The following is a 27,943-nucleotide window of genomic DNA, read 5'->3' on the forward strand; positions in this document are numbered from 1 at the left end:
CCCTGTCGGCTACCCATGTGTGGCGGGGGTTCCCAGGGAGTGAGCCCTGCCGGTGTGCAGGGCAGTGGTGGGGGGCACTCTGGGGCACCCAGTGGTGGGCGAGTGCAGGGCTACCGCCCCCGGGAGCCCGTGGGAGCCCATGGTGCGTGGCCTCCAGGTCAGTGATGCAGGATTTCTGGAGGAGGGGCTGCTGCTGGGCGTGTGGGCCCCAGCCCCTGGCCGAGCCCTCGGGGCCGTGGGTCCGGATGTCGCTGACCGTCCTGTGGGTCACCGTGACGCTCGCCATGGCCCTGTTCCTGCCCGACCTCAGCGAGATCATCGGCGTCATCGGTGGTGTCAGCTCCTTCTTCATCTTCATCTTCCCAGGTGAGGGCCATGTGTGTGGGGGGTGGGAGTCCGCGGAGGAGGGATGGCTCCCAGCCCTGTTTACTGGGCCAGGCGCGGGGGGCCGGGGCTTCGCACACCTTCCCTCATTTAACATCTCAATGGGCGTGCTGTTATCAACCCAGCCTACAGATGGGAAGACGGAGGCCCTGAGGCCTCCTGGGTGGAATAGCTAGCATGTAGCGGGGCTGAGTCAGCCTCACAGCCTTGTCTACCCTCCCGCTGCTGCCACTCACTGTAGGATTTCATTTAATATTTTCAATGATATGAAACTCCTATGGTTGAAAGGTGCCCCACAAACATCTTCCTCCTTATCCCCCAGTCTGGGAGGCAAACACAGTTTCCATGATGGATGGATTCCTAGGAAACCTTCCCAGTGTTAGTGAGTGATGATGTGAACTTCCAGCCAAATTGGCCTGAGGGTTAGCCCGGCCTGGCAGACCCAGGGTGGCCAAGGCTAGGGGCTCCCGGAGAAGGGGAAGCACCGCAGGGGCAGAAACCCCAGATCCTGCGGCCCCTGGCCCTGGGAAGCGCTCTCAGACATGAGTGATGGGGTCCGAGTACGTCACCACCTCCCTTGGCTTCCTGCCCCCGCCGGCCAACCACCGTCTAGGGCGGATGGACCAGTGATGCTGTGTCTTGAACACACAGTATGGGCTGGGTGTCCGTGTCCTGAGTGGGGCCTTGTAGCTCTAGCTGTTTCCCGTGCTGGAAAGGACGGGCCAGGATAGGCTTGGCGGCGGGGAGATCGACAGGATCTTTAGGCAGAGCTGTCTGCCTTCAAATCTCAGTAGCACCATTAAAAAAGAAAAAAAAAAAATGACAGAAAGAAAAAAATAACCAAGGCAGCTGGTAGTTGTGAAAGGCGTGCCAGGGGTGAGGCCCCGAGTCTGGCCCTGACCCACTGCATCTCGTCAGAGACGTGAGTGTGCGCCGTCGTTGTCGCTGGAGAGGCCAAGGTGTTGGGGGGCGTCGAGCGGGGACCCCACAGTGGCGCCACTAGCCACCATTCGGTGCCCACTCTCCGGGGCAGGGTGAGCCTGCGGGGCCACTTCGGGCGAAGGCCCTGGCGGCCTCCCGGGTCCCCGGGGACTGCTGGGTGTCGGCTGAGCCCTTGCGAGCTCGGGGCTGCTTTGGGTTCGATAACGAAGAGCTGGTGCGACCCCGGGTCTCCTCCGCAGGTCTGTGCCTCATTTGTGCCATCAGCGTGGAGCCCGTCGGACCCCGAGTTAAGTAAGTGTGTGCACGTGAGGGTGTCGCCTCTAGCGTGTGCGGGGCTCAGCCGGAGGGGCGTGCGAAGGCTGCTCGCCCGCCGGGTCCTGTGTGTGAGGGTTCTGCAGGCCAGGCCGGGAGGGGGGCCTTGTCCACACATCCCAGGCCAGCACACCGCGCCCTGTTCAGCCCATGCGCGGCCGCCCTTGCGCTCCGAGCGCTGTGGCCTCTGCTTGCAGCTTCATGTGATTTGGGGTCCTCCCGGCGTCTTGAGGCCCAAGTCGTGCATGCTTCCCTATCCTGCACTCAGACCCCGGGCAGGCTGGTCCTGTTGCCCCACAGGTCCCTGAGTTCCGGAGGCCGTGGGCTCCCCCATGCACCAGGGCAACACGTTCTGTTAACAGGACAGCAGGTCCTGGTTGGACGATGCCTCAGTGCTGGGCCCCACGCTCAGCCCCTTTACCCCTTCCTCTCTCTGCGGTGCTGGGATATTTCCATCCCAAAGACGAGGAGGCAGAAACCAACCCACAGGCAGGTGGCGAGCAGGGCAGAGCTGGGGCTCAACTCTGGCCAACTGGACGCGGGGCCCAACGCTTACCCCCTCCCTGCTCCACGTTGCTGGTTAGACAAGACAGTTTGGACCATCCCTTTTTTCAGCGGAGTACCCTCCGCTGGGTCGGCCTGTGGTGTGACTTGGACCATGTACTCTGCCACCGAGGGGCCCAGTTGGACCCCACTGAGAAAGAGAGTGTGTGCACGGGTGATGGGCCAGAGCTCAGCCGGTGCCAGGGACCCGGGAGTCTGTGCAGATCTTGGTCCCATTTCACAGATGTGAAAACTGAGGCCAAGACGGCTAGAGAGGACACTAGTAGCTTTCTAGGGCTGCTTGTGGCTTAAATCAACAGAAATGTATTTTCTCCCAGTTCTGGAGGCCAGAAGTCCAAAGTCATGGTGTCAGCAGGGCCCACGCCCTCTGCAAGCTCTCGGGGGGATTCCGTTCTGTGCTATTTCCTGCTTCTGGTGGCTCCAGGTGGTCCTTGGCTTGTGGCCGCATCACTCCCATCCCTGCCTCTGTCCTCACACAGCCTCTCCCTTGTGTCTGTGTCTCAAGTCTCCCTCTGCTTCTCTCCTCTGAGGACACCTGTCATTGGGCTTAGGGCCCACCCCCAGTCCATGGTGATCTCATCTCCAGATCGTCAACTTCATCACATCCGCAAAGACCCTATTTCCAAATGAGGTCGTGTTCACAGGTTCCAGGTGGATGTGAATTTGGGGGACCACCATTCAGCCCAGTACAGATTCTCTTATGTCACAGCAGCCGTGAACTTGGGGCCCACTTGCAGCCTCTCGTTCCCCTTCGTCCAGCCACATGGAGCCCGAGCTTGGTCTTCCCACAGCGGCAGGCGTGGGTGGGCTCCCTTCTGGGTTGAGAAGCATTTTTCTGGGTATCTCAAAGCTGCCTTGGGCTTAGCAGCAGCCCCGGTTGCCTGGGGGCCTCCTACATGGTTCTTTCCCTGTAGCGCCCTTTCAAGTCTTGCTACTTCTGTGTGGTGCCTCAGCCCAAGTTCACAGCAGCTGTTACTGATGGACTTTAAAGATATTTTTAATCCTAGCGCTGCTTTAGGGCTTCCTGATCCATCAAAGCTGCCCCGAGGAGCCAGCAGCCCCATCACGTTTACTTCTCTCCCCGCGTTCAGGCAGGCGGGTGTTCACGGCACCGAGCTGCCGCTCTGCCACGCTGCGTAACTGGAGATGGTCTTTCCATGACAACGGATCCTTGTGGCCTTTGTTAACGGGCCAGAAATATCCCTATCATTTCGTGGGAGTCTTATTATCGTGGCTTTTGCCTCACTGTCTGCACCGTCTCTCCTGGTTACGTTATGAAGCCTGTGGATGTGGTCTCGTGACCACCAGTTCCAGCCACCTCTGTCCCCTCCTCCGTGGCCCCCCCGCCGCTGTTCCCATCTGTGTGACCTAGGGCTTTCTTCTCCTTCCTCACTTTCGGGGGCGTCAACCCCCTAAAGAAAAGAAGCGGAAGAGAAGGGAGTTTGAAACTAGTGTCTCCCTCCCGCTATTTCTTTGTCTTTGATAAAATATTGGGAAGGAACAAGGTTATGAAACAACAGATCGGGTGAGAGTTGTTTTTGTTTTTTCAATTGCATGGGTACTTTATTTCCTGTTGTCTCAGAAACCCATCCCTACAGGTAAAGGAGGGTAACCTGAATTTTTTCCAAATTGGTGACTCTAGTAGGCTTCACATCGTAAGTTTTCTACATGTGTTTGGCTCGTCTGTGCAAATCTCCGGAAGAAGAGCGCGTGTTGACGCGCGTTTGTTGACTTGGCAGGTGCTTCCTGGAGGCCTGGGGGGTGGTCTCCGTGCTCGTCGGCACCTTCATCTTCGGGCAGAGCACGGTGGCGGCTGTCATGGAGCTGCTCTGAGGGGCGGCCCGCGGCTGAGCGGGATGGGGTCTCCACGGCTGCCCTGGTCCGGCTGCCTGCATCCAGCCGTGAGACCGATGTTATCTCATCATAAAGATGCTGGAGAAACGGATACGTTCTGCCTTCCCAGGCTGCTCATTTGGGCTTCTGCTGGTTCCCAGGGTTTCTGGTGCAGTGGTGAGGAGTTTCTTAGTGTCCTGGGCCTGTCCTGCAAGTGACCACAGACTGGGGGCTTCTGGCAACAGCAGTGCATTCTCTCACAGTCTGGAGGCTAGAAGTCTGAGATCAAGGCGTGGGCGGGGCTGGCACCCTCCCTCTGCAGGCTCTAGGGGGACGGTCCCTCCTGCCTCTTCCGGCTTCTGCTGGTTGCTGGCCATCCTTGGTTCTCCTTGGCTTGTGGCTGCATGCGTCCAATTTCTGCCGCCTCCCTCATGTGGCCGTCTTCCCTATGTATCTGTCTCAATTTCCCTCTTACAGGGCTCACCCTACTTCAGTATGGCTTCATCTTAATTACTTAATTGGGATCTGCAAATATCCTATTTCCAAATAAGGTCACATTCACGGTTTCCAGAGGTTAGGGCTTAAACTGTGTCCCCCAGAAAAATAAGTTAAACCCATAACTGGGAGGCAGGTGCTGAGGCCCAGAGAGCCCTACTTTGGGGTGCTGAGATCAAAGGCACGAGGCAAGGGCATTGCTCGGTGGGTGAGAGCCCAGAGGGCATTTGGGGCGGCCTCCGGTGGGGATGGCAGTGCCACGGCACGGGGGAATGCCCAAGGAGATGCGTGCCCAGAGCTGGCCACACAGCCTGTGCTTGGCCTCGCTCCAGTGGGTGGGTGGGGGGGGGACCCGAGGAGAGCCCCCGCCCCTTCCGCTGGCTGGACCTGAAGAGCCTGGAGGCCAAGTGCGCTGTCTGCTCCATGATTCCCTCCCCGATCCGGGGGTGAGGAACCACGCCTGGAGCTGCGGCTGAGGGGGCAGGGATCTGCCCGCGGCCAGGGAGGAGAGGAGGACGGGGCCAGGGGCTCCCGCATCGCTGTCCCCGGCACTGACCCTGCCCAGGGCCCGGCAACCCCGGATGGATGTTGCTGGATTCAGGCCGCTCTTCCTCTGCCCTGGGATGTCTGCCAGGAGCCAGCAGTGCCAGAGCCTGCGTGGGCTGACGTCCTTCAGACACCTCCCTCCAGGTATGCAGCAGCCGGGCCTTGTTTGTTATCTTGTGTCACCTGTGTGTGTGAGGCTGGTGGTGATAGAACTGTGTTGGAGTTTGGTTTTTTCCAGTTTATCCACCTGTATTAACTTTGGTTTTTGAGATGTAATTCACGTACCACGTAGTCCACCCTTTTAAAGTGTACGATTCGGTGCGCATTAGACATACAGAGTCAATATCCGATTCCCGTACGTTTATCACCCCCAAAGGAACCCAGGACCCGTGAGCCTTGACTCCCTGTTCCGCCCTCTCTCCAGTTCCCCATAACCAGGGATCCGCTTTCTGTCTCTAGGGCTTTGCCCGTTCTGGACTTTCCACATGAATGGACGCATACAATACGTGGCCTTTTGTGTCTGGTTCCTTTGACTTAGTGTGATGTTTTCAAACTCGCCCATTTTCCAGGTGAGGCAACTGAGGCTTAGAAAACTCAAGGCCGCCTGTCGCGTGAGGTGCAGAGTTGGGTTGCGACTGATTTTGGGTTAAATTCCATTGTCCATTTTCTGTCCGCTCCTAGGAGTGGCCAAGGGGGGTGGGAACTAGTTGGCCCAGGGGGTGGGGATGGGGCTCCTGCCCCCCAGTGCCCTGGCTGTTGGTGGAGACTCTGAACCAGTGAGGGGGACACAGGTCCCTTCTCCAAGTGCTCTCTGACCAGCCCCACCACGGCCTGCCACACCCTACAGTGGCCACAGCGTCCTCCTGGACAAGGGCGTCAGAACAGGCACATGTGCCGGCAGAACTGACTTCCTGGAGCATGTATCACCCCAGAGCTGGCAGCGGGTTTGGATGGTCCGAGACTTATCATCTACATCCTGTGTGCTTGGCACTGTGCTGCTGCCCAGGAAGGCTGGGCTGTGATAGGACCCTTCACGGAGGGTCCCGGGTAAGAATGAAGCATGGCGGGTAAGGGTCGTGCCAAAAAGAGAGGCAGTGTACGAAGTGGCTTTGGAGTTGGACTACTGGTTGTGAATACTCTCTGCCAGCAGCTGGTGGGGGCACCCAAGCAATGGTAGTTTTATTTCCAGAAAAGCTAGGTTGAGAGTATGAGGAGGTGAACACTGAGCTTCCTGGCAGCTAAGGGGAAAAGGGAAATAGGACCACAGGGCTTATGCCAAAGCCGGAAAGCACGTCAGGGAGGTGGTGGCCTGGCACTAATGCTAAGCAGAGATGAGGGTGGGGCTCTTGCAGGGATGACAGGTGTCACCCCTGGGTACGATTGTTTCCATCTCTCTGACAGGTGGGGGGGATTCTCATAGGACTGAGCCTCAGATTGGCCATGATCACGCAAGGACGTGATGCACAGAAATGCAGGCTGGGATGCCGCCCTCTGATGTCTGAGCTCGTGAGGCAGGTACGATCATCTCCTGGACTGACCTCCTCCAGCCGCGAGCGCCTCCCCCTGGTTCGGGAGGACAGAGGGGCTCACGCGGCGTGCTTGAGATCAGGGTGGCGGCGCCGGGCTCTGAGCACGGGCTCTGGGTCTGGAATCGGAGCTGTCTCCTTGGCCAGGCTCCGTCCCCGCTCTCAACAGCCCTTGTCCTCAGGTTGCTGACCCAGGAAAACCTCCGTGAGTGCTATTCTTAGCCTCGGTGTCCTTCCTGGGACCTGGGTCAGCACGTCCTCCTTTCCTTCCTCCTCCAGCCCTTGGTTCCTATCCTGTTTGTTCCCCTCTAAAACGAAACTGAGGGCAGCCCCTCCCTCCCAGCATAGCCATGGGGATGAGCTTAGATAGACCCCCAGAGCCTGGCCTGTCTCAGGACCCCGGTCAGTGGTGACACGTGTGCTTGAGTGCAGAGACCCTCCTGTCTCAAGTGACAGCTGTGAATGGGGCCCAGTAACGTTCTGCAGGCGAGGGGACTCGTTCTCCTGCCTGGAGCAGCATGGGCTACAGGGGGTCCGACTGTCCTGGGGAGGTGCCCTTCCAGTGGCTCTAGGTGCCCCCAGGTGCTGCCCAGTACCTGAGGGGTTGCCTGTGTCGCACACAGGACGGCGGCCACATGCCTCCCGTGGAAGGCTTGGGTTTTGAACGGGACACGGCCAGGGACACAGATGCTGAACATCTGTTTGAGCAGGTGAGTTGTGATTTTTTTAAAAATGAGATTCACGTAGCATAAAGTTACCATTTTGAAGTGCACGCTGCAGGGGCGTGGGGCGCCTCCGCTGGCACACAAGCACCCCCTCCATCGCGTCCCAAACGCCTTCCCCAGCAACCCCTACTCTAGTTTCCGTTTCTATAGATTTAACTCTTCCAGACGTGTCATGTGCATGGGCTCGTGCAAATGTGGCCTTCCGTGACCGGCTGCTTTCACTCAGCGTAGGGTGTGTAGGCGTCGCCCGTGTTGTGGCCGCGGGGTCAGGTTCCTTTTATGGCTGAATCACGGTCCACTGCGTGGATAGACCTGGGTTTGTCCGTTCGTCCACGATGGGCATTTGTGATGTTTCTACCTTCTGGCTCGTGTGAATAAGCTGCGGGCACAAGTGCTGGCTTAAACGCCTCAATTCTTTTGGGCCTGGTATATACCCGGGGGCGGGGACTTTCTCGGTCTTTAACTGTTGGGGGAACCGGACTGGGATCTGACCGTATTAATCCGGAGCCGTTCCGCTGCACCTGTCTCTGCTGTGTGCAAGGTGGTTAGAGCACAGCACTGGGGGCAGACAGCTGCCCTGAGGGCTGCTCTGGGTTTGGATGAAGCAGTGCCACGTGGCTGTGTGGCCTCTGCTGAGCTGCTTGCCTTTGGGTATCGGGTTCCCTACCTGCGGATCCCAGGATGACGCAGGAAGCAGCGACGGCGCCTGCCAAGTGCCTCGCACTGGAGTGAAGTAAGTGGACGCCCTTATCCCTTTAGGGTTGATGTTTGTTCTCTTCAGAGCCTATTCCACCCACGCAGAATCTGAGGAGGCGCTAAGTGCCCGTGGGTGCAGTCAGCCCCGAGCCTACAAGAGGCGAGAGCTGGGGCAGAGGGTCACGGGCCCAGAGGGCGGGCTTCCTCAGTTGCGCCTCCAAGAACCTCCACCCCCTGAGATTATTTTTTGTAAAACAGCCTGGAACGGTAGCAGCTCAGGGTGGGGTGAGGTGACACTGTCAGCAGGACCTCCTGCAGTGGCCTTCTCGTGAAAAGGAGGGGTCTTCTCCCCACTTCACAGATGAGAAAACAGAGGCTGAGTGCAAGGATGCTGACATGTTCAGCTGGGATGTAGGTTCAGCTGGGATGTGAATCTGCATTTTACGCTTCCAACAAGCCCCCATGATTTCACTGGGCACCGCGGCCCAGTTCCAGGCCCTTTCTCTCTCTCCTTCTTCCCCGGCTCCCCAGCAGCCCCTGGCAGCTGCCTCCCTACCTGCCCTCCTTTCCGCCCTGCTTTGGGAAAGGGAGGCATGTCTCTCTTCTTGTCCCTTGGGACTTCTGTGTATTGTCTCTCCTGCACTGCGGCTGGGGAAATAGGAAGTTACAGAGGTAACTTCCAGCATTGGACTTGAAATCACCTTGAAGTCTAGGGTCTTCTGGTTGGCTTGTTGGAACAGGGTGTGCAGTCAAGGATCGACTGTGTCCAGGGAGGTCTGGCTTTTGCGCTCGGCTCTTAGGAGGTGATGAACCGGCTCTTAGGAGGTGATGAACCTCTAGGACCTTGGAAGTCCTGACACGTGTATCTTTGTTTACCTGGGGCCACTTGGGAGCAGCCTGACCTCCACAGGGGCTGGAGGCTAAGGTCAGCCAGAGCCGCCCCCCAGTGCAACTCTGAAGGTGAGCTTCCCTGGTTGGCAGTTCCCTATGCGTAATGAATGTCACAGGGCAGCCCTGGGAGAACCAGGTGCTGTCTGCACGTGTCACTGGGAAGGGACACCCTAAGCTTGGTCCCTCCGGGACCCTCTGCCATGCTGAGTTCAGTCTGTAATGCTTTTGCTGCCGTAACCCGTTAACCACGAGAAGAATGGCTTGGCTGCGTTCTAGGAGTCCTTCTAGTGAATTACCGAGCCGAGGGTGGTCGTGGGGACCCCCCGCACCTCGCAACAGGCGTGACTTGTTTGTCAAGATACATACCTCAGCGGCATCACTTCCCCTTGACAGATAAGACAGCTGAGGCGACTTGGTTCAGGTTTCAGGGCTGATAAGGGGCCCCGAGCATCCTGACAGCTTCACTCGCCCGCTGTCATCAACTAGAAAACGGGAAACAAACACGCAGCCGTCCCCAACGCTAGTTTATTTGGTGCCTGTCCCGGGCACTGGCTACATGGGGTCTACTGCTGCCTGCGGGCTCGGCCCGGGCCTGGGGGGCACTACAGGGTCCCAGCTCCTCGCAGGAGGAGGAGTGGCAACCAGGAGGGGAGAGAAGGGTGAGGGGCGAGCCCGGCCGAGGGCGTGGGGGCTGGTCCTGCGTGGGGGCTGGTCCTGTGTGGCCATGCGCTGGGGGCGGGGCCGCTCCCCCCTCACTCACTGCCGCCCTCGGGCTGCAGCAGGCCCAGCAGCTCGATGCTGCTCTGTCAACAAGCGGGGCGGGGGAGTGCCACGGCGGGGGTTCGCCTTCACTTCAACCAGCGGGAAAAGACCTTCTTCTACTGAAAAGACAGCTCGTATACCACAGTTTCTAGAAAAGAGTGCACGTCCTTCATCAGAGGGAGCAGGGCGGCAGGGGCTCAGTCGCGGCCCAGGGTGCACCAGGCAGCTGGAGAGGAGGGAGGGAGACGCGTCAGGGGGAGGAGGCTGCAGTGGCCCCTCCCCCCTCCGGGCCAGAGAGTGAGGCCTGCAGGCTGCCGTCTTCTGCCGGTGCCAACTCTGTGCCAGGCGGGCGGCAGGGGGCGCCGTGGGGAGGTGGGTGCGTAAAGCCAGGGGCCGGGCCCTACGAAGGGCACAGAGGTGCGTGTCCTGGGGGCAGATCACGTGCCCATGGAGGGAATGGCAGTCTGGCTGGGAACGCAGGGGGGTGTCCCACAGCGCGGCCTGCCCTGGCCTGGGGGTGCTTTCAGGGCCCCTAGCACAGGCCTGCCGCATGCTGGGCTCAGGGCCCTGGCCTTTGGGCGCGGCTGAGGCCCGGCTCGCTGCCTTGTCTAGGACCCCCTCTGGTGGACTACACTTCCTGGCAGCTAAGGGAACAGAAGAGGCTAGGGTGGTTTGGGCCTCAGCTCAGCCATTTCTACCGGGCCCATGGCGTCCCCGCTTCCTCTGTAGCTGGTCCAGGCCCTCCTCCCCGCTACCTGGCACGGAGATCCGGGAGAGGGCCTCGGGCTGGCTCAGCGTGTCCACCTTGACGTGCCGGAACGCCTTGCACACGGGGCTCTGCAGGTGCCTGCAACGCAGGGGGCCGCCCGTGAGCTCTCGGGGCCACACCCCAGTCAGCCAAGCTCGGGGCTCAGAGCCCTGGTGCGAAGGTGGGGCCGGGGCCCCGGGGGCACAGCCTGGCTCTTGCCTCCCCCTGAGCAACCTTCACTGAAAGAACTTTCTGGATTTTTATCCTTGGGCAGCAGTTTTGAAACAGGAGCAACCCTGGCCTCCGCTCCCAGATTCAGGGCCCAGCAGAGCACGTTCAGGGGGTCAAGCTCCAGCCTGAGAAACGCCACCTCCAAGTGGATTGAGGCCCAGCCGTCTGAGTAGTGGAGGCCGCGGGAACCCCGCCTCTTCACCCTCCCAGCCAAGGAGCCTCTGGGACAAGGAAGGGCCTGGAAAGGGGGCCGGGGCAGGTCCCCGCCCCCCGTCCCACCACCTAACCCCCGGCCGAGGGCTGACACCTACATCTTCCACTCCTCCTCTGTCTCCCAGAACTCGTAGACCACGAAGGTGACGCCGTCCGCCAGCCTCACGGCAGCGATGCTGCAAGAGGAGAGAGACCGGACTCAGTGGCTGCACGGGGCTGCCGGCCTGCTTGCTCCCCAATGGGGTGCACACAGGGCCACACGCCCCCCAGACAGGGCGGCCCCTGAGCCAGGCTCGGGGCTGCCTGAGGACCCTGGAAACGTGAGGCTGGCAGAAGCTGCAGCAGCCGGGAGTGGTGACAGGCCCGCAAGGCAGCCTGTCACCACCCGAGGCTGCCCTCAGTAAGACGCTCCCTTTCTGATCAGGCCCCCCGAACCCTCCAGGACCAGCCACCTAGTCTGATCAGCTGCGTGCACCTCTCTACCCTCTAGAGCAAGGCCTGGCCCAGTACATGGGCCAGCGTGGCTGCTGAATGAATGACAGTGAAACGTCTTTGAAAAAGGCTTTCTAGTCATTGAAAAACCTACCTTTAAAACTAAAAGCATCTCCACCTGCCACGTTGTCCTTCATAATCATTTTTTCATTTAATCCTTAAAAGTAGGAGAATCAGACATGGCCCAAGGCCAGAGCTGTCGTCCCTGTGTGAGCACCAGGGTACTCACCCCATTTCAAGTAAGACAGAGACCCAGGCTGGGGGGATGGAGCAAGGTGGGGGGGTGCCTCTAAGAAGGTGGCCGACCCCGGGAGAGGGAGGGCCGGCCTCCTCCGAGGTCACGATACCACCCCATCTGGCCTCTCGGCCACCCCCGTTCCTTCTCCTTTTCCCACACGCTCAATAGCACAGAACCCCAAGCATCCCTCAGGAGAATCCTGCCCCCGTGGCGTCTGCTGCATTACTACAGGCAATTCCAGGTTTGGGGCTGCAGAGAGGACGCCCTACTGCATGCTGCCCGCTCCCGTGGCTCCGGGTGACACCTGCATGCCCACCACTCCCCAGATCTCCCCACTTGTACATCGGCACCTCGAATGGCATCTGAAATTTAACGTGGCCTTACTCCCCGCACCCACGCGCCTGACCTTCCGCGGCTTCTCCCGCTCAGCCTGTGGCCCCGTCCTCCATCAAGTTCCTGAAGCATCTCACACTCCGCCCGGCCTCTTTCTGCAGCCCCCCCACCCCATCCCGGCCATGGTCAAGTCCAGTCAGCCCCACTCCAACACAGACCCCAGCTCTGCCCACATCGTGCCAAGACCAGTGCCCTCTCCGGGTGACTGCATGGCCTCTCCCTGGCCGCCAGCTGCACACCTGTTGCCACCCCTTCTTACACAAAGGAGGCAAGACCGAGTCTCCCTCCTGCCTAAGCATCTCTCCCCCATGGTCCCTGGTCCCCGGAACGAGCAGGGCCTGCCTGCCTCTCTGGCCATCTGACCCACCCACCCCTGGGTCACTCTATCGAGCCACACCAGCTGCTTGCTTTTTCTCAAACACGGCACCCTCACTGCCACACCAGGTCTGGGCACGAGCCTGTGCCAGGCCTTCTGCGGCGGGGGGAGCTGCTCAGCACTCAGCCTGAGCACACACGCAGCCCCTCCCCAAAGCCCCCTGTGCGCTGGCCTGCACAGTGCCCACCGCCAACCGGAATCATCTTTCTTCACCTGCCCTCCGCCACCACCTGGAATTAACGTGCAGCAAGAGCAGCTGAGTCACGCTGCACCCCCCGGCCTGGCCCCCCTGCTTCACCAGGAAGCAGGTGAGGCACATGTGCTCTTGAGGTAGGAAAAAAGCAACCGGGGAGGGAGACGCTCGAGGCAGGGAACAGGCACGGAGCCTACCGCTGGGCACCGACGGGTGGGCCACGGACGGGAGACAGCCCGGCAGCTTGCGCCAACGGCCCTCTGGGACCACCCCCAGCAAGGATGCAGGCCTTGGCCGCAGGGACCAGAGGGTGAGGCCCCCGAGTGGCGGCTAACGCTGAGTGGGCGCTGGGGGCCAGGCACTGGCCTGTACGCCCCACGGTCATTATTCTACTGACGCCTCCAACCCCACCAGGGAGCGGGTCCGGGCAGTGGACCCACTTTACAGATGAGTAAGCTGAGGTCCGCGAGATGAAGTCAGTTGGCACGTTTGCGCAGCAAGGAAGAGCCCGCGCTAGGACCACCCCGCTAGGGGGCTTCCCTGGGGTCCGCTGTGTTCTCAGGGGTGAGGCCGGTCCTGCCCTGTGCCTCCACCCCAGACACAGCTCCCAGCCACCACCGCGCCCCGCGGCTTACTCACTGGAAGCAGTTCCTGGCTCCGGCGGTGCCCCTCAGGTACTGACGCAGGGAGTCCAGGAACTCGACCAGCTGCTCAGGGCACACGGCCATCTCCTGCCGGACCAGCTGCAGATGCTCCGGGGCCACAGGACCAGTGAGCCACCCTGCGGGCTCCCTGGCATCCCGCCTCCCCCGGGACCCCGCCCAGCCCAGGAGCCCGCCTCCCCAGGACAGGATAACTTCTTCAGAATAAAACCGACCCACTCCCCCGCTGCACACACACACTTTTCATTCTTACACGTGGAAACTGGCGAAAAGTGAGCTAAGCTTAAGAAGCCAAATGCAAGGAGTAGTCCCACAAGTGCTGAAAAAACAGACAGGGTCGCTTAAAGAGGCTCCAGAGAGACCGGGAGCTACCTGCAAGGCTTCGGGTCCAGGACACAACAAAACGAGTGACCAGCAAAATTGTTTCTGATTGAATCAGCATTTTGACGTCACTGTCCTGCTGATTACGTTGCTCCGGGCCCCACCGATCACAGCCCTGGAGCCTCTAAGAATGCTCATGGGAGGGGAGGGTGGCCAAGTGCTGGGGCTGCATCTCCCCTTGTGGTGGTCCCAGGGTAGAGGTGTCAGGGACACTAAGCCGCCTGTATCTTGAGGCCTGGCTCAGGCAGGGATGGGGCCACAGGAGAGGGAGGGGTCCTCACCATGTTGGTGCTTTCTTCATCCGAGAGATGCTGCTGGAAGTCAAACCAAAGGGTCTGCAACAACAAAGCATGAAGAGATGCCTGAGACAGAGGCCACCGCTGCTAGGGAGGCTCCCAGGACCACCACAGTGACCCCTGAGCACCCAGGGCCACCGAAGAGCTCCAGCCCCTCCACCCCACGGTTCCAGCGGCTCTGGAGTCCCCGAGCGGGTGGGAGCTCCCAGGGCCAGGCCTCTCTGGGCAGGGCTCAGCCCACCCTCCAGGCAGTGCCGGCTCAAGACAGGAGCCGGGAAGCCAGGCTGCAAGGCCACCCACAGGGAGTGGCACAGATCCCTTCTGGCCGTGGCATCTAGGGGGCGCTGCAGCCACAGAGGCCAAGCACGCCAATTGCAGAGCACACGAAGGAGGCTCCACTGTGCTGAACCCAGGACGCTGGGGTTTTGTCACAACTTCCGCCGACAGCCTTGCTGGCAACAGGTTCCCCGACAACTTACACGTCGCCCCCAGTCACAGCCCCTGGCGCCTCATGAATATAACGGCCTGAATGAGGTGGTCTGTGCTCGGTGGCCTTCCACCGGCCCTGGGGGCTAAACCCTCTCTACGAAATCTTATGTAACTTGCCAGACTCCCCGAGGTCATGGCTGCCCTACTGTGAGCTCTAGGAAAGCAGGAAGCCCGTGCACTCTGCTCCTGACCGCGTGCTTGTGTCTGTAATGGTGCCCAGCACCATGACTGCAGAGCAGAGAACCCAGAGGCCACAGAAGCTGGTCCAGGGTCAGAGTCTGAGTCTGAGGCCAAGCCTCTCTCCTGATCCACGGAATCAGGATCCTTCTTCCTTTTTCTTGGGCACCCCAATAAAGGCCACCTCTGTGCCCATCCCTGTCCATCCTCCACGAGGGCAGCCCGTGTCCCTGGCGCAATCCCGCACCCACGCGGCCGATCTGCAGGGCCATGACCCATGCAGTCACCACCTGGACATTCTTAATAATGTTGGAACAAGGGGCCCCATAAATTACACAGCCGGCCCCAGAGAGGGTACTGACTTTCCGGGGACATAGGGTGTGCACGTCGGCGTTTGTAGGCGGCCAAGGTCTGCTTGGCAGAGCAAGTCTCTTTCCGTGCTTTTAAAACCGTGTAGATGGGCTCCTGGAGAGCACTGGTTCCCTAGATTTCTCCTGGCCAGCTGGGCCCCGCGGCAGTGAGGATGAGGTAAAGATGAGGGGAGGGTGGAGGAGGGACGGCGGCACCCACGTCTGCGCCCCCCGCCCCGTCTCCCTGCCTCGCCGTCCCAGCGTTCCAGGAGCCCAGGCACAGCTAGGAGCGCTCAGGTTCGCCCTTGGAGGGCGGGGTCCAGAGCAGGTCCCGGATTGGCCCCTGCTCGCAGCTCGGGCCAATCAGAGGCTGGGAAGAGGGCCCCCCGCCCCGTCTCCAGGACGCACAGGTGCTCCTTGGTTTCCAGCCAGCCGGTTGTTAGGGCGACTGGGGCGCTAAAAATAAACTTCAAAGAGCCTCCCCCTGGGGGCGCCCGCAGAGTTGTTATGACAACCGGGCCTCAGGGTCCCCGCCGAGCCTTTCCCACCGCTCCCACCCAGCAGCTGGCTTTAGCGGGGCGGGGTGGCGGGGGGGGGGGGGGGGGGGGCGGGGGGGGGGGGCGGGGAATCCCACCTCGGCCTCAGACCTGCAGGTGGGATGGCCACCTCCTCCCTCGGACTCCTCTCCAAGTCTCAGCCTCACCTCCTCCTGGGGAGCCCCACCCACTGCCCTCATGAATCCCTCAGAACCCACAAACCCATCAAAGCACTATTTTTCTTTTGCCCTTTTGCAAAAGATATAAAAAAATTCAGAGAAGTAGGAAAAATGTGAACTTGCCACTGCAACCCCACAGCCTGGAGATCCCTGCTATCTTGGTTTATGTTGATATACAGGTATGGTATGTGTATAGGTTCTGGCATCAGAACGTCTAATAATAACTGCTAAACAACATTGCTAATATTAAATGCTAACGATGCAGCAGGCTCTGTGCTAAGCCATTAAGACACCATTTAATTTAATCCTCACAATGACCCTGTGAGAGGTGCCATTCTGATTATTTTCTCTGTGGTTAGAGGAGGACTCTGAGGTTCAGAGAGGGTAGGTCATTGGCCCAAGGTCACACAGCTGTTAAGTGGTATAGCCAGGATTCAAATACAGGCAGTCCGATACTGGAGCCTGTTGGTAAACCTTAAGGCAAATTATTTTCTTTCTTCCAACGAATGGTAATCGTTATGGGCTGAACTGTGTTCCCCCAAAATTCATATGTTGAAGTCCCAATCCCCAGTACCGCGAAACGTGACTATATTTGGAGACAGGACCTTTGAATAGGTGATTAAGTTAGAATAAGGTCACATGGGTGGGCTCTAATCCAATATGACTGGTGTCCTTATAAGAAGAGATCAGGACACAGACACACACAGACACAGGGAGAAGACGGCCGTCTACACGCCAACGAGAGAGGCTTCAGAAGAAACCAGCCCCGCCAACATCCTGATTTCAGATTTCTAGCCTTGATCTGTGAGAGAATAAATGCCGGGGTTTAAGCCCCAGTTCTGGCAGCCCTGCAAAGCGAACACAATCGTATCCTGACTGCCTACCGAGCCGTGAAATGTTCTCCGAAAACACGATCCCATAAAGGCTGTGCCACTTTCCATCACTTGTGGATGTGTCACGTCCCATTTTAAGAAACTTCACGCTGCCGGTCATTCTAATCTCTCCTGGGACGTCACCATCCCTCACCCACCACCTTGCTGGGTCTAGGCTACCACCTGCCCAGACCACGCCGCCGCCTTAACGCCTCCTTGAAGCTCTGTCCCCTTGCTGCCCGTGGTCCTGCCGACTACTTTCTGTTCCTCGAGACGCCCCTCCTGGCTGCCCGCCCGCCCTCCACAGCCGCTCCTCTCCTCGGCTCCTACACAATGGACCCGTTCCCGGCGTCCACCCTTACTCCGCGCTCCACCTGGGGAATGTCCTTTCCAAGGCTTCCTGACTCCTGTCTCGAGCTCTGGCCTCACTCTGCACTCCCTGGGGGCTGGGAGGGCGGAGGGTGGATGCAGGGACAGAGGCGAGGGCTCAGTGGGCTCACCTTGCTCTCCAGCCGTCCTATCAGCCCCGCCAACCTGCTGATCTGGGCTTCCAGGCCCTCCTCCCTGGAGTCCGAGGTGACTGGGAAGGAAGAACAGAGATGCTGATTGGGAGGGCAGGGCCAGGCCTAAGGTGGAGGGGCGCTCCCGGCCCTGCCCCGGCGCTGAGACCTGTCCCCAGCCCTCCCAGGCTCGGTCCCCATGGGAGGCCCAAGCCCCACGTGGACCACTCTCAGAATTCCCCCCAGGACCCCCCAGCCAGTGGCCCCCACTCTGGGCCACTGCTCGCTCACCAAGCGGGAAGCTCTTCCCTTGCTCCACGGCCGTGAGCTTGTGGTTGTGGGCGTAGACGGGAGTGGAGCTCCCAGACCAGGTCTCCACCACGCTGTGGTTCTGTCTGCAGAGGAGTGGGGCAACACACACTATGAGGGGGGCTGCAGGGCTCTGGCCGCCTGTGGCAGCTTCGACAAACATTAAGCACCGACTGGGGGCTGAAACGTGCAGAGAACTCACTCCGTGGAGCCCCGGCCCTGTGAAGTGAACATCGTGGCCTCTGTTTTACAAAGGGGGACAACAGGCCCACTGGCCAAGGCCACGCTGCAAGCGGGGCCGGGTTGGGATGAACTCAGATCCTTTCCAGGAACCCAGACCCTGTTCCCGGGAGGTTTAGTTCCAGGGCCGGGCGAGGCTGAGCCAGGCCCCCAGCCTCCCCACAGCCCACGGCTGCCCCTCTCCCCGGCCCTGCCGGCCTCGCTGGGAGCCGATTCAGCGTTCGCTGCCCTCTGGGGTGGGGGCCTGCGTTGGCTAACAAGCCCCCTGTCCAAAAAAGGAAGCCCTAAGACACAGTCGAGAGCGGGCATCTGACAGACAAAGACCCGTGATCCTGACCTCGGCCTGGCCCCATCCCGTCATGACACCACCCGCCACGCACACTACTGATGTGCACACACACGCACAGCACCCGGCATCCCTGACGTGCACACACAGCCCACCCAACACTGCCTGGCACGTAGTAGCGACTCAACAAATGCCCAAACCCCATGTGCAAAAATGCTGGAAAACTCACCACAGACGTAAAAATACAGGCAGACGCACATATCCCCCCAACACACACACACACGCTCCTGTGTGCACGGCCGACACACACACACACACACTCCTGTGTGCACGGCCGACACGCCTGGTCCCCAGGGCTGCCTTGGTAAGGTTCTGGAATTTGCCTCCTGTGAGCCTGAAAGCCCAGCAGCCTCTCCCTGTGCAGAGGGGCCAACCCCCCCCACCCCTCCGCCAAGGGAGGAGAAAGGCTGGCAGGTTCCTTGAGGTGTCAATCGGGGCGCCTCAACAAACTCAGACCACGAGTGGGAACCGTGGGAGTCCCCCAAGGGCGGCAGGGTCTGAACCAGTGGCTCGTGCCTGGGTCACGGCGTCCCTAGGCCTGGGAAAGAGAATGCTCAGGGGACCTGCAGCTGAGAGCCGGAACAGCTGAGATCTGGGCAGTTTGAGGCGGCAGTGCCTGTGAAGCAGATGTGTCTCCCCATCGCGATGTGCCACTCCTGCCAACAACATCCCCAAGTAAGCTTCCAAAAAGGGGGCAGGCAGGTGTAACGGCTGGCACGTGACGGAACTGGCAAAGCGCAGGAAATGGGCTCTGAAAATCACGCAGCGGTCCTATCTGTTCTGCAGCAGGAGAGAAACCGCAGGTTTTTAAATCAAGATAGTGATGAAAAAAAAAAATGAAGAAAATCTATGTGACAGCTTCCAGAGCTGAGGCTGTTAACCTTGGGAACCCTCAGAATCACAAGACTGATCAGCTATGCAGAGTCCTGGGCCCAGCTCCCAGGGACCCTAATCCAGCGGGCACGGCCGGAGCCCAGGAATCTGCACTGTGCATATCCTAGGTGACCGGGCTGCAGGTGCTCAGAGCAAAGGCATTTTGCGAACAGCATCACTGAGCAGCCTTTGCAGTCATATGTGACTGGGACAAGCCCCCCACCAACCAAAAAAACACAACCCCCCAGGCCAGCAACCAACACCCTGCTGTGCCGGGTCTCTGCCTGGGAAACCGCGGCAGAGACTCAAGGCTCAGTAACGCATGGACACCTGGCAGCTGCCCCCGCCTGTTTCTATTTCTTTATTCCCCCTTTGCCCCGGGCACATCAGCTCTTCAGGGAAGAACCGGCACAGAGGAGTTGGCCGGAACTTAGGACAGCAAATGGGAGGGCTCGTGGCCCCCAGGGGCTGGCCCTGCCAGGCCGGAACGAGACTGCTAACTCTCCGGACCCCCATCTCACCGCCCCAACAGTGTCCCCCTGCAACGAGGGGGGACACCAGGTACTTTTCCACGGCTTCAAGGACCCACAAACAAGGCTTTAAATAACACTAACTAACATTGGGAGAAAACCACTCCATTTCACTGCTCTTTCAATCTTTCTGAAGTCATGCTTTGATGCTCCTCTGTTTTCAATGCCCATCTATGATCTCACAGCCTCTCTTTTTGAACAAAGAGGGAGCAGGCCTCAGGGTCCAAGCTGACTGCGGGCACCAACAGCGCTTATTTTTACAGTTTCTTCACTCACAGCATGTGATACTTGTTTTCGAATGATGGTAATAGCCACCAGAGTTTCCTAAATTTACTCCCAGGTTTTAAGAAATGAGTCAAACAACAGAATAGTTTTAGCTAAACAATAACGTGAGCAATATGGAAATGGGGCCAAACGGACCAGAGTCTAGGAACTAGTCATAACTCTGTGAGGAGGCAGGTATATATTGTCCCCACTTAAAGAGCTGGGGAAGTGGAGGCACAGAGGGGAACAGCAGCTTGCCCAAGGTCACCCAGCCCCCAAGCACACGAACGTCCCCACCAGGCAGCAGGTCAGCACACACACGGCCCACTCCCACAGGCCCCCACAAGGTCCCACCAACGCACCGGATCTGGCTGGTCTGCTCTTCGATGGCCTCCACCGCACTCTCCACCGAGCTCAGCAGGGACTGGATCTGATTGGCCGTCTCCTTCAGGAGGAAGCGTGTCACAAACTGGTCCACGTTGCTCCCACCCTCATACACCTGTGACGGGAAGGGAAGGGGCACAGAGGGGAAAGGAGTTGGGGAGGGATCGTGGGTGGAGATCTGGTGCAGGGGTGGGGGGACACCTAGGGTCAGTGTCTCTGCACTGGGATGGGGGTATCACAGGGCTCCAGCATGAAGGCAGGGGTACAGACTCAAGAGACCACGGTGTGAGCCCCAGCTTCACCAATTACTAGTACTGTGACCTCCGCACCACAACAGAAATCACTGTAGTAGCTGTCTCATAACACTGTAGTAAGGACTGAATGAAAAAATTACATAAAATGCTCAGCACTGTGCTTGTCACATAGCAAATACTCAGTATACAGTAGCTGCTATGATGGTGACGATGATGGTGATGGTGATGATGATGAGAAAGATGGTGGTGGGTCACTTCTGTTCAACATAGTATTGGAAGTCCTAGCCCCAGCAATCAGACAAGAAAAAGAAATAAAAGGTATCCAAATTGGAAGGGAAGAGGTAGAGTTGTCACTATATGCAGACGACATGATACGATAAATAGAAAGCCCTAAGGACTCCACAGAAAAACTACTAGATCTAATAAAGGAATTCAGTAAAGTAGCAGGACACAAGATTAACATTTGGAAATCGGTTGCATTTCTTTACACTAACAAACATCAGAAAGGGAATGCAAAAAAACAATACCTTTTAAAATCGCACCAAAAAAACACACAAAACCTAGGAATAAACCTGACCAAGGAGCTGAAAGACTTATATGCTGAACTATAAAACATTAATACAGGAAATTAAAGAGGATTCAAGGAAATGGAAAGATATCCCATGTTCTTGGATTGGAAGAATATTGTTAAAATTCACAAAACTACCCAAAGCAATCTACAGATTTAATGTGATCCCTATCAAATGACATTTTTCACAGAACTAGGATAATCCAAAAAGTTATATGGAACCATAAAAGACCCAGAATTCCCAAAGCAATCCTGAGGGGGGAAAAAAACAAGAAAGCAGGAGGCATAACTCTCCCAGACTTCAGACAATACTACAAAGCTACAGTAATCAAAACAATGTGGTACTGGTACAAAAAGAGACACACAGATCAATGGAACAGAATAGATAGACCAGAAATAAACCCACACACCTATGGTCAATTAATCTTTGACAAAGGAGGCAGGAATATAAAATGGGAAAAAGACAGGCTCTTCAGCAAGTGGTGCTAGGAAAACTGGACAGCCACAGGTAAATCAATGAAATTAGAACACACCCTCACACCATGCACAAAAATAAGCTCAAAATGGCTTAAAGACTTAAACATAAGACATGACACCATAAAACTCCTAGAAGAGAACATAGGCAAAACATTCTCTGACATAAAATGTATCAATGTTTTCTTAGGTCAGTCTCCCAAAGCAATAGAAATAAAAACAAGAATCAACAAATGGGACCTAATCAAACTTACAAGCTTTTGCACAACAAAGGAAACCATAAAAAAAAAACACGAAAAGACAACCTACAGCATGGGAGAAAATATCTGCAAATGATGCGACCGACAAGGGCATAATCTCCAAAATATACAAACAGCACACACGACTCAATAACAAAAAAAAACAAAGAACCCAATCCAAAAATGGGCAGAGGATCTAAGCAGACATTTCTCCAAAGAAGATATACAATAGCCAAAAGGCACATGAAAAAATGCTCAACACTGCTAACTATTAGAGAAATACAAATCAAAACTACAATGAGGTACTACCTCACACCCATCAGAATGGCCATCATTAAAAAGTCTACAAATGACAAATGCTGGAGAGGGTGTGGATAAAAGGGAACCCTCCTACACTGTTGGTGGGAATGTACGCTGGTGCACCCACTATGGAAAACAGTATAGAGGTTCCTCAAAAAACTAAAAACAAAGTTACCATATGATCCAGCAATCCTACTCCTGGGCATATGTCCAGACAAAACTATAATTCAAAAAGATACATGCACCCCTATGTTCACAGCAGCACTATTCACAATAGCGAAGACATGGAAACCACCTAAATGTCCACAGACAGATGAATGGGTAAAGAAGATGTGGTGTGTATATATATATATATATACACACACACACACACACACACACACAATGGAATACTACTCAGCCATAAAAAAACACAAAATAATGCCATTTGCAGCAACATGGATGCAACTAGAGATTACCATACTAAATGAAGTAAGTCAGAAAGAGAAAGACAAATACCATATGGTATCACTCATATGTGGCATCTAAAGTACGGCACAAATGAACGTACCTACAAAACAGAAACAGACTCATGGATATAGAGAACAGACTGGTGGTTGCCAAGGGGGAGGGGGAGTGGGAGTTTGGAATTAGCAGATGCAAACTATTATATATAGAATGGATAAACAACAAGGTCCTACTGTATAGAACAGGGAACTATATCCAACCTCCTGGGAAAAACCATAATGGAAAATATTTTAAAAATGCATGTATATAACTGAGTCACTTTGCTGTACAGCAGAAATTAATACAACATTGTTAATCAACTATTCTTCAATAAAAAAATAATAAAAGTAACTAAATTATAAATAAAAAATGTAAAAAAAGATGGTGGTAGTGATGATGGTTATGAACATGATGATGGTGATGATGGTGAAGATGGTGGTGGTAATGATGGTGGTGATGGTGGTGATGATGGTAAAGATGGTGGTGATGATGATGGTGAAGATGGCGGTAATGGTGGTGGTGATGGTTATGAAGAGGATGCTGATGATGGTGATGGTGGTGATGATGGTAAAGATGGTGGTGATGATGGTAAAGATGGTGGTAATGATGGTGGTGATGGTAAAGATGGTGGTGGTAATGATGGTGGTGATGATGATGGTGAAGATGGCGGTAATGGTGGTGATGGTTATGAAGAGGATGCTGATGATGAAGGTGATGGTGATGATGGTAAAGATGGTGGTGGTAATGATGGTGGTGATGGTGATGATGGTAAAGATGGTGGTGGTGATGATGGTGAAGATGGTGGTAATGGTGGTGGTGATGGTTATGAAGAGGATGCTGATGATGGTGGTAATGATGGTAAAGATGGTAGTGGTAATGATGGTGGTGATGATGGTGATGGTGGTGATGATGGTGATGATGGTAAAGATGGTGGCGGTAATGATGATGGTGATGGTGGTGAAGATGGTGGTGGTAATGATGGTGAAGATGGTGGTGGTAATGGTGGTGGTGATGATGATGGTGAAGATGGTGGTGGTAATGGTGGTGGTGGTGATGGTTATTAAGAGGATGATGATGGTGATGGTGGTGATGATGGTAAAGATGGTGGTGGTAATGATGGTAGTGATGGTAAAGATGGTGATGGTAATGGTGGTGATGATGATGGTGAAGATGGCGGTAATGGTGGTGGTGATGGTTATGAAGAGGATGCTGATGATGAAGGTGATGGTGGTGATGATGGTAAAGATGGTGGTGGTAATGATGGTGGTGATGATGGTGATGGTGGTGGTGATGATGGTAAAGATGGTGGTGGTAATAGTGATGATGATGGTGAAGATGGCGGTAATGGTGGTGGTGATGGTTATGAAGAGGATGCTGCTGCTGATGGTGATGTTGGTGAAGTTGGTGGTGATGGTTATGAAGATGGTGATGGTGGTGGTGTTCTTGATGTTGTTGTGGACAGGGATAAAGTATTAGGGAAGAAGAATTCACAGCCTCCTTCCCTCCTCCCTCCTCTGAGGTGGATTCTTTGGGCCAGGCATGGTGTCACACGCCTGCAGTCCCAGCTTCCTGGGAGGCTGAGGCAGGAGGATCACTTGAGCCCAGGAGTTCCAGGCTGCAGTGCACTAGGCCCTAAGTTTGGCATCAACGGGGTGACCTCCCGAGAGCAGGGGATCACCAGGTTGCCTATGGAGGCATGAACCAGCCCAGGTCAGAAAAGAAGCAGGTCAAAACTGTGCCAAGTAAGCTCACACACCTGCGGTCAGTTGATCTTCGACAAAGGAGGCAAGAATATACAATGGGGAAAAAGTCTCTTCAGCAAGTGGTACTGGGAAAGCTGGACAGCCGCTGGCAAATCAGTGACGTTAGAACACACCCTAACACCATAAACAAGAATAAACTTAAAATGGCTTAAAGACCTAAACACAAGACATGACACCATAAAACTCCTGGAAGACAACAGAGGCAAGACATTCTCTGACATAAAACATGCCACTGTGTTCTTAGGTCAGTCTCTCAAGGCAATAGAAGTAAAAGGAAAAGTAAACAAATGGGACCTAATCAAACTTATAAGCTTTCGCACGGCAAAGGAAACCATAAAAAAGAAAGAAAGAAATAAAAGAAAAGACACTACAGACTGGGAGAAAACATTTGCAAATGATGTGACCAACAAGGGCTTAATTTCCAAAATATACAAACAGCCCATACAACTCAGTAACAAAAAACCAAACAACCCAATCGAAAAATGGGCAGAAGACCCAAATAGACATTTCTCCCGAGAAGACATAGAGATGGTCAACAGGCACATGGAAAGATGCTCAACGTCACTGGTTATTAGAGAAATGCAAATCAAAACTACAGTGAGGTACCACCTCACACCAGTCAGAATGGCCATCGTTAAACAGTCTACAAACAACAAATGCTGGAGAGGGTGCGGAGAAAAGGGAACCCTCCTCCTCTGTTGGTGGGAATGTAAGTTGCTTCAGCCACTGTGGAGAACAGTATGGCGGTTCCTCAGAAAACTAAAAATAGAACTACCGTATGATCCAGCAATGCTACTCCTGGGCATATATCTGGACAAAACTATAACTCAAAAAGACACATGCACCCCTATGTTCACAGAAGCCCTGTTTACAATAGCTAAGACATGGCAACAACCTAAACGTCCATCGACAGATGAATGGATAAAGAAGATGCGGTATATGTATATATACAATGGAACATTACTCCACCAAAAAGAATGAAATAATGCCATTTGCAGAGATCATCTAGAGAGTATCATACTAAGTGAAGTAAGTCAGAAAGACAAATACCACCATATATCACTTATATGTGGAATCTAAAATATGACATACATGATCTTATTCATGAAACAGAAACAGACATAGAAAACAGACTTGTGATTGCCAAGGGGGAGGGGGTTGGGGAAGGGATGCAGTGGGAGTTTTGGGTTAGCAGATGCAAACTATTATACATAGAATGGATAAACAACAAGGTCCCGCTATATAGCACAGGGAACTATATCCAATCTCCTGGGATAAACCATAATGGAAAAGAATATGAAAAAGAATATATATATAACTGTACATACATATACCTGAATCACTTTGCTGTACACCAGAAACAACTAACACAACACTGTAAACCAACTGTACTTCAATAAAAAAACAAAACAAAAACCCCAAAACCTGCCTGTGCTGATCAGCAGTGGCATAGTGCCTGGGAATAACCACAGCGCCCCAGCCTGGGCAACACAGCGAGATCCCATCTCTCTCGTTAAGGGAATTCTGCATCTCCTAAGTGTTCTGCATGTCCCCTAAATAAACAATAAACTTTTGCCTTTAAAAATAAAAAGGTGGGGTCTTCCCTGGTGGCGCAGTGGTTGAGAGTCCGCCTGCCGATGCAGGGGACACGGGTTCGTGCCCCGGTCCAGGAAGATCCCACATGCCGCGGAGCGGTTGGGCCCGTGAGCCATGGCCGCTGAGCCTGCGCGTCCGGCGCCTGTGCTCCGCAATGGGAGAGGCCACGGCAGTGAGAGGACCGCATACCGCAAAAAAAAAAAAAAAAAAAAAAAAAAAAATGACACTGCTGGGAAGCTGGTCCCTCAAGCCCTGTGCTGCTCTCTGGCCTCCTCTACCAAGACCCTACCCTCCTGAGCCACGTGACCCAGCACCTTGGCCAGGCAAGGGCTATCAAGGAAAGAAAATTAAACCATCCATCACTCTGACTGGAAATTAATTAGCAATAATTGCACAAGGGAACCACGGCTACAGACAGAGAGACTGAGGAATGAAGGCCAGGGTGCGGAGCAGGGGAACACGGCTGTGGGTGGAGAGGGGCCGCGAGGAGAGGTGCACGCAGACGGGGAGGTGTGGAGGTGGACCTCCCGCGCCACCCATCAGACCAGGCGCACTGGCGGCAGGTCCCGACGGGGAGGGAGCCCACGGCAGAAAGCATGCCGGGTTCCGGCAGCCTAACGCACTGCAGTGATCAATTATCCTTCCTAGCAGACAGCTGAACTCACATGCAATCCAGTGATCGATGGGCTCTGGACAAACAAATGACTCCAAAGAACAGGAAGACAGAACGAGGTAAAAAAAAACAAAACCAAAACTGAACAAAAAGAGAAAGGCTGCTAGAAGCCATCAAGCAGCTAAAGCGAGCTAAAGTGAGTCTGTTAAAAGCACCCACAGGTAAGCGGCTCAGGGTGCAGTCAGGGATCAATAAGTGTAACTGGTTAGTTGAATTAAAAAAAAAAGACAAAATTTTCAAAAGAGTAAAAATGCAGCTTGTACAGTTTTGTCCTCCACTACCACTGATGCCTCAGCGAGAGGCCAGCTCCACAGATTTCAGAGGGAAAGAGGCAGAGCTGGGAATTCCACAATATGTGGACGAGTTATTCACACGCAGGATAACAGGGAAACCTTCGGAAATCTGCAGATCTCTGAAAGTTTATCAAATGAGCACCTTTCCGGCAAAGAATGCCTAGGAATTTCTCCCAGATCTTCTAGGGCTGAATCACAGAAAAATATTCTTGAATAGGGAAGTTGTGGAAAAAAAGTGAGGGTGATCGCCCGAATGAAAATGAAGGTTACAGAGGTTAGGAAAGAAAAACATTGACCACTAATAGTTAAATTTTAATCACATTGGATTCAGGGAATAAAGAGTGTCAAAGTATGGGAAAAGAGCCAATCACCTCAAAAACTGTTTTAATTTCACAAGAGGGAATAGAAAGTGTTCTTTATTAGCCAGGTATAAAAACAGGATTAAGAGTGTTAACAATGTATGTTTTAGAAGTCCCTAGTAAAATGAAAACTAGAATGTTTACCTTTGAAATCATAATCAATGCTATAAACAAAGCAGACTACCAAAAGGTAAAATGTCAAGAAAGACGAAGGATCATTAAAAAATGGGAAGCATATAAGATTATGACAGCAGCCAGGCCAGACAGATCATAACAATAAAGAAAATCTGCCTAAATTGCCCCACGTAAAGACACAGTCCCAGATTTGACCAAACGAGGTCCATCTGGAAGCATATATAAAGCAAAGGAGCACCAAAGGATTTGCAAAGAAAAGCCTGTGCAAAGATTCTGCTACCAAATTTGATCGAATGACTGGGACAAGCTGCAATACCACGATCAAGGTAGAAGTTAATGGGAAAGCATCAACCAAGATTAAAAGGGTAAGAATAAACGGCAGAAGGCATAATGCATTACAAGGACAGGACGTTATCAAATCTTTGTGCATTATTAAATCTTTGTGCATTATTAAATCTTTGTGCAATGGGAGAGGATATCGCTACAAGTACGGCTATGCGGGGTTAGATGAATAAAACCACTTTATAAGGCAATTCTACTTTATATCAAGAGCCTTAGACTGCCCAGTAATTCTCTACTTTTGATAATCTATTCTTAAGAAATAATGCAAAATGTGGACAAATACTGATGTCTCAAGGTTAGTGTTAATTGATAATAGCAAAAACCTGGAAATAATCTAACATCCTCAAGAACAGGAATAGTATGTAAATTTAAGGAAGAATATTTAAAATGATACTTTTAAACCGTTTTATTAACAAGGGAAAGGTGTTTGTTAAAATGCTAGGTGAAAAAAAGCAGAAAATTTTTGTACACAGAATGATTTTAAGTGTATTAGAGAAATACCCATAGAAAAAA

The 27,943-nt window shown here is 54.5% G+C and overlaps 2 protein-coding genes across 6 annotated transcripts in view; one reads left to right on the forward strand and one right to left on the reverse strand.

Annotated features, from left to right (window-relative positions):
• Positions 1-4,440, forward strand: part of SLC38A8 (solute carrier family 38 member 8) — a 28,800-nt gene extending 24,360 nt beyond the window's left edge. The window contains exons 8-10 of the mRNA XM_079906991.1: positions 158-366; positions 1,566-1,617; positions 3,942-4,440. Coding sequence (XP_079763117.1) covers positions 158-366; positions 1,566-1,617; positions 3,942-4,035 — 355 coding nt within the window. The 3' untranslated portion in view covers positions 4,036-4,440. The remainder of the gene's footprint in view (positions 1-157; positions 367-1,565; positions 1,618-3,941) is intronic.
• A 4,992-nt stretch (positions 4,441-9,432) lies between these two features.
• NECAB2 (N-terminal EF-hand calcium binding protein 2) overlaps positions 9,433-27,943 on the reverse strand; it is a 38,300-nt gene continuing 19,789 nt past the window's right edge. The window contains exons 6-13 of one of the 5 annotated variants that reach the window (XM_079907572.1): positions 19,927-20,063; positions 17,294-17,397; positions 17,003-17,082; positions 13,885-13,938; positions 13,200-13,291; positions 10,967-11,044; positions 10,432-10,523; positions 9,755-9,902 (exon numbers count right to left, since the gene is read on the reverse strand). In XM_079907572.1, the coding sequence (XP_079763698.1) occupies positions 9,874-9,902; positions 10,432-10,523; positions 10,967-11,044; positions 13,200-13,291; positions 13,885-13,938; positions 17,003-17,082; positions 17,294-17,397; positions 19,927-20,063 (666 nt within the window). In that variant the 3' untranslated portion in view covers positions 9,755-9,873. Of the gene's footprint in view, positions 9,903-10,431; positions 10,524-10,966; positions 11,045-13,199; positions 13,313-13,884; positions 13,939-17,002; positions 17,083-17,293; positions 17,398-19,926; positions 20,064-27,943 lie in introns of all 5 variants that reach the window. The other 4 variants (XM_079907571.1, XM_079907570.1, XM_079907568.1 and 1 more) reach the window with 4 other exon arrangements.

Source organism: Stenella coeruleoalba, assembly GCF_951394435.1.
Source record: "Stenella coeruleoalba genome assembly, chromosome: 20".
Taxonomy (NCBI): domain Eukaryota; kingdom Metazoa; phylum Chordata; class Mammalia; order Artiodactyla; family Delphinidae; genus Stenella; species Stenella coeruleoalba.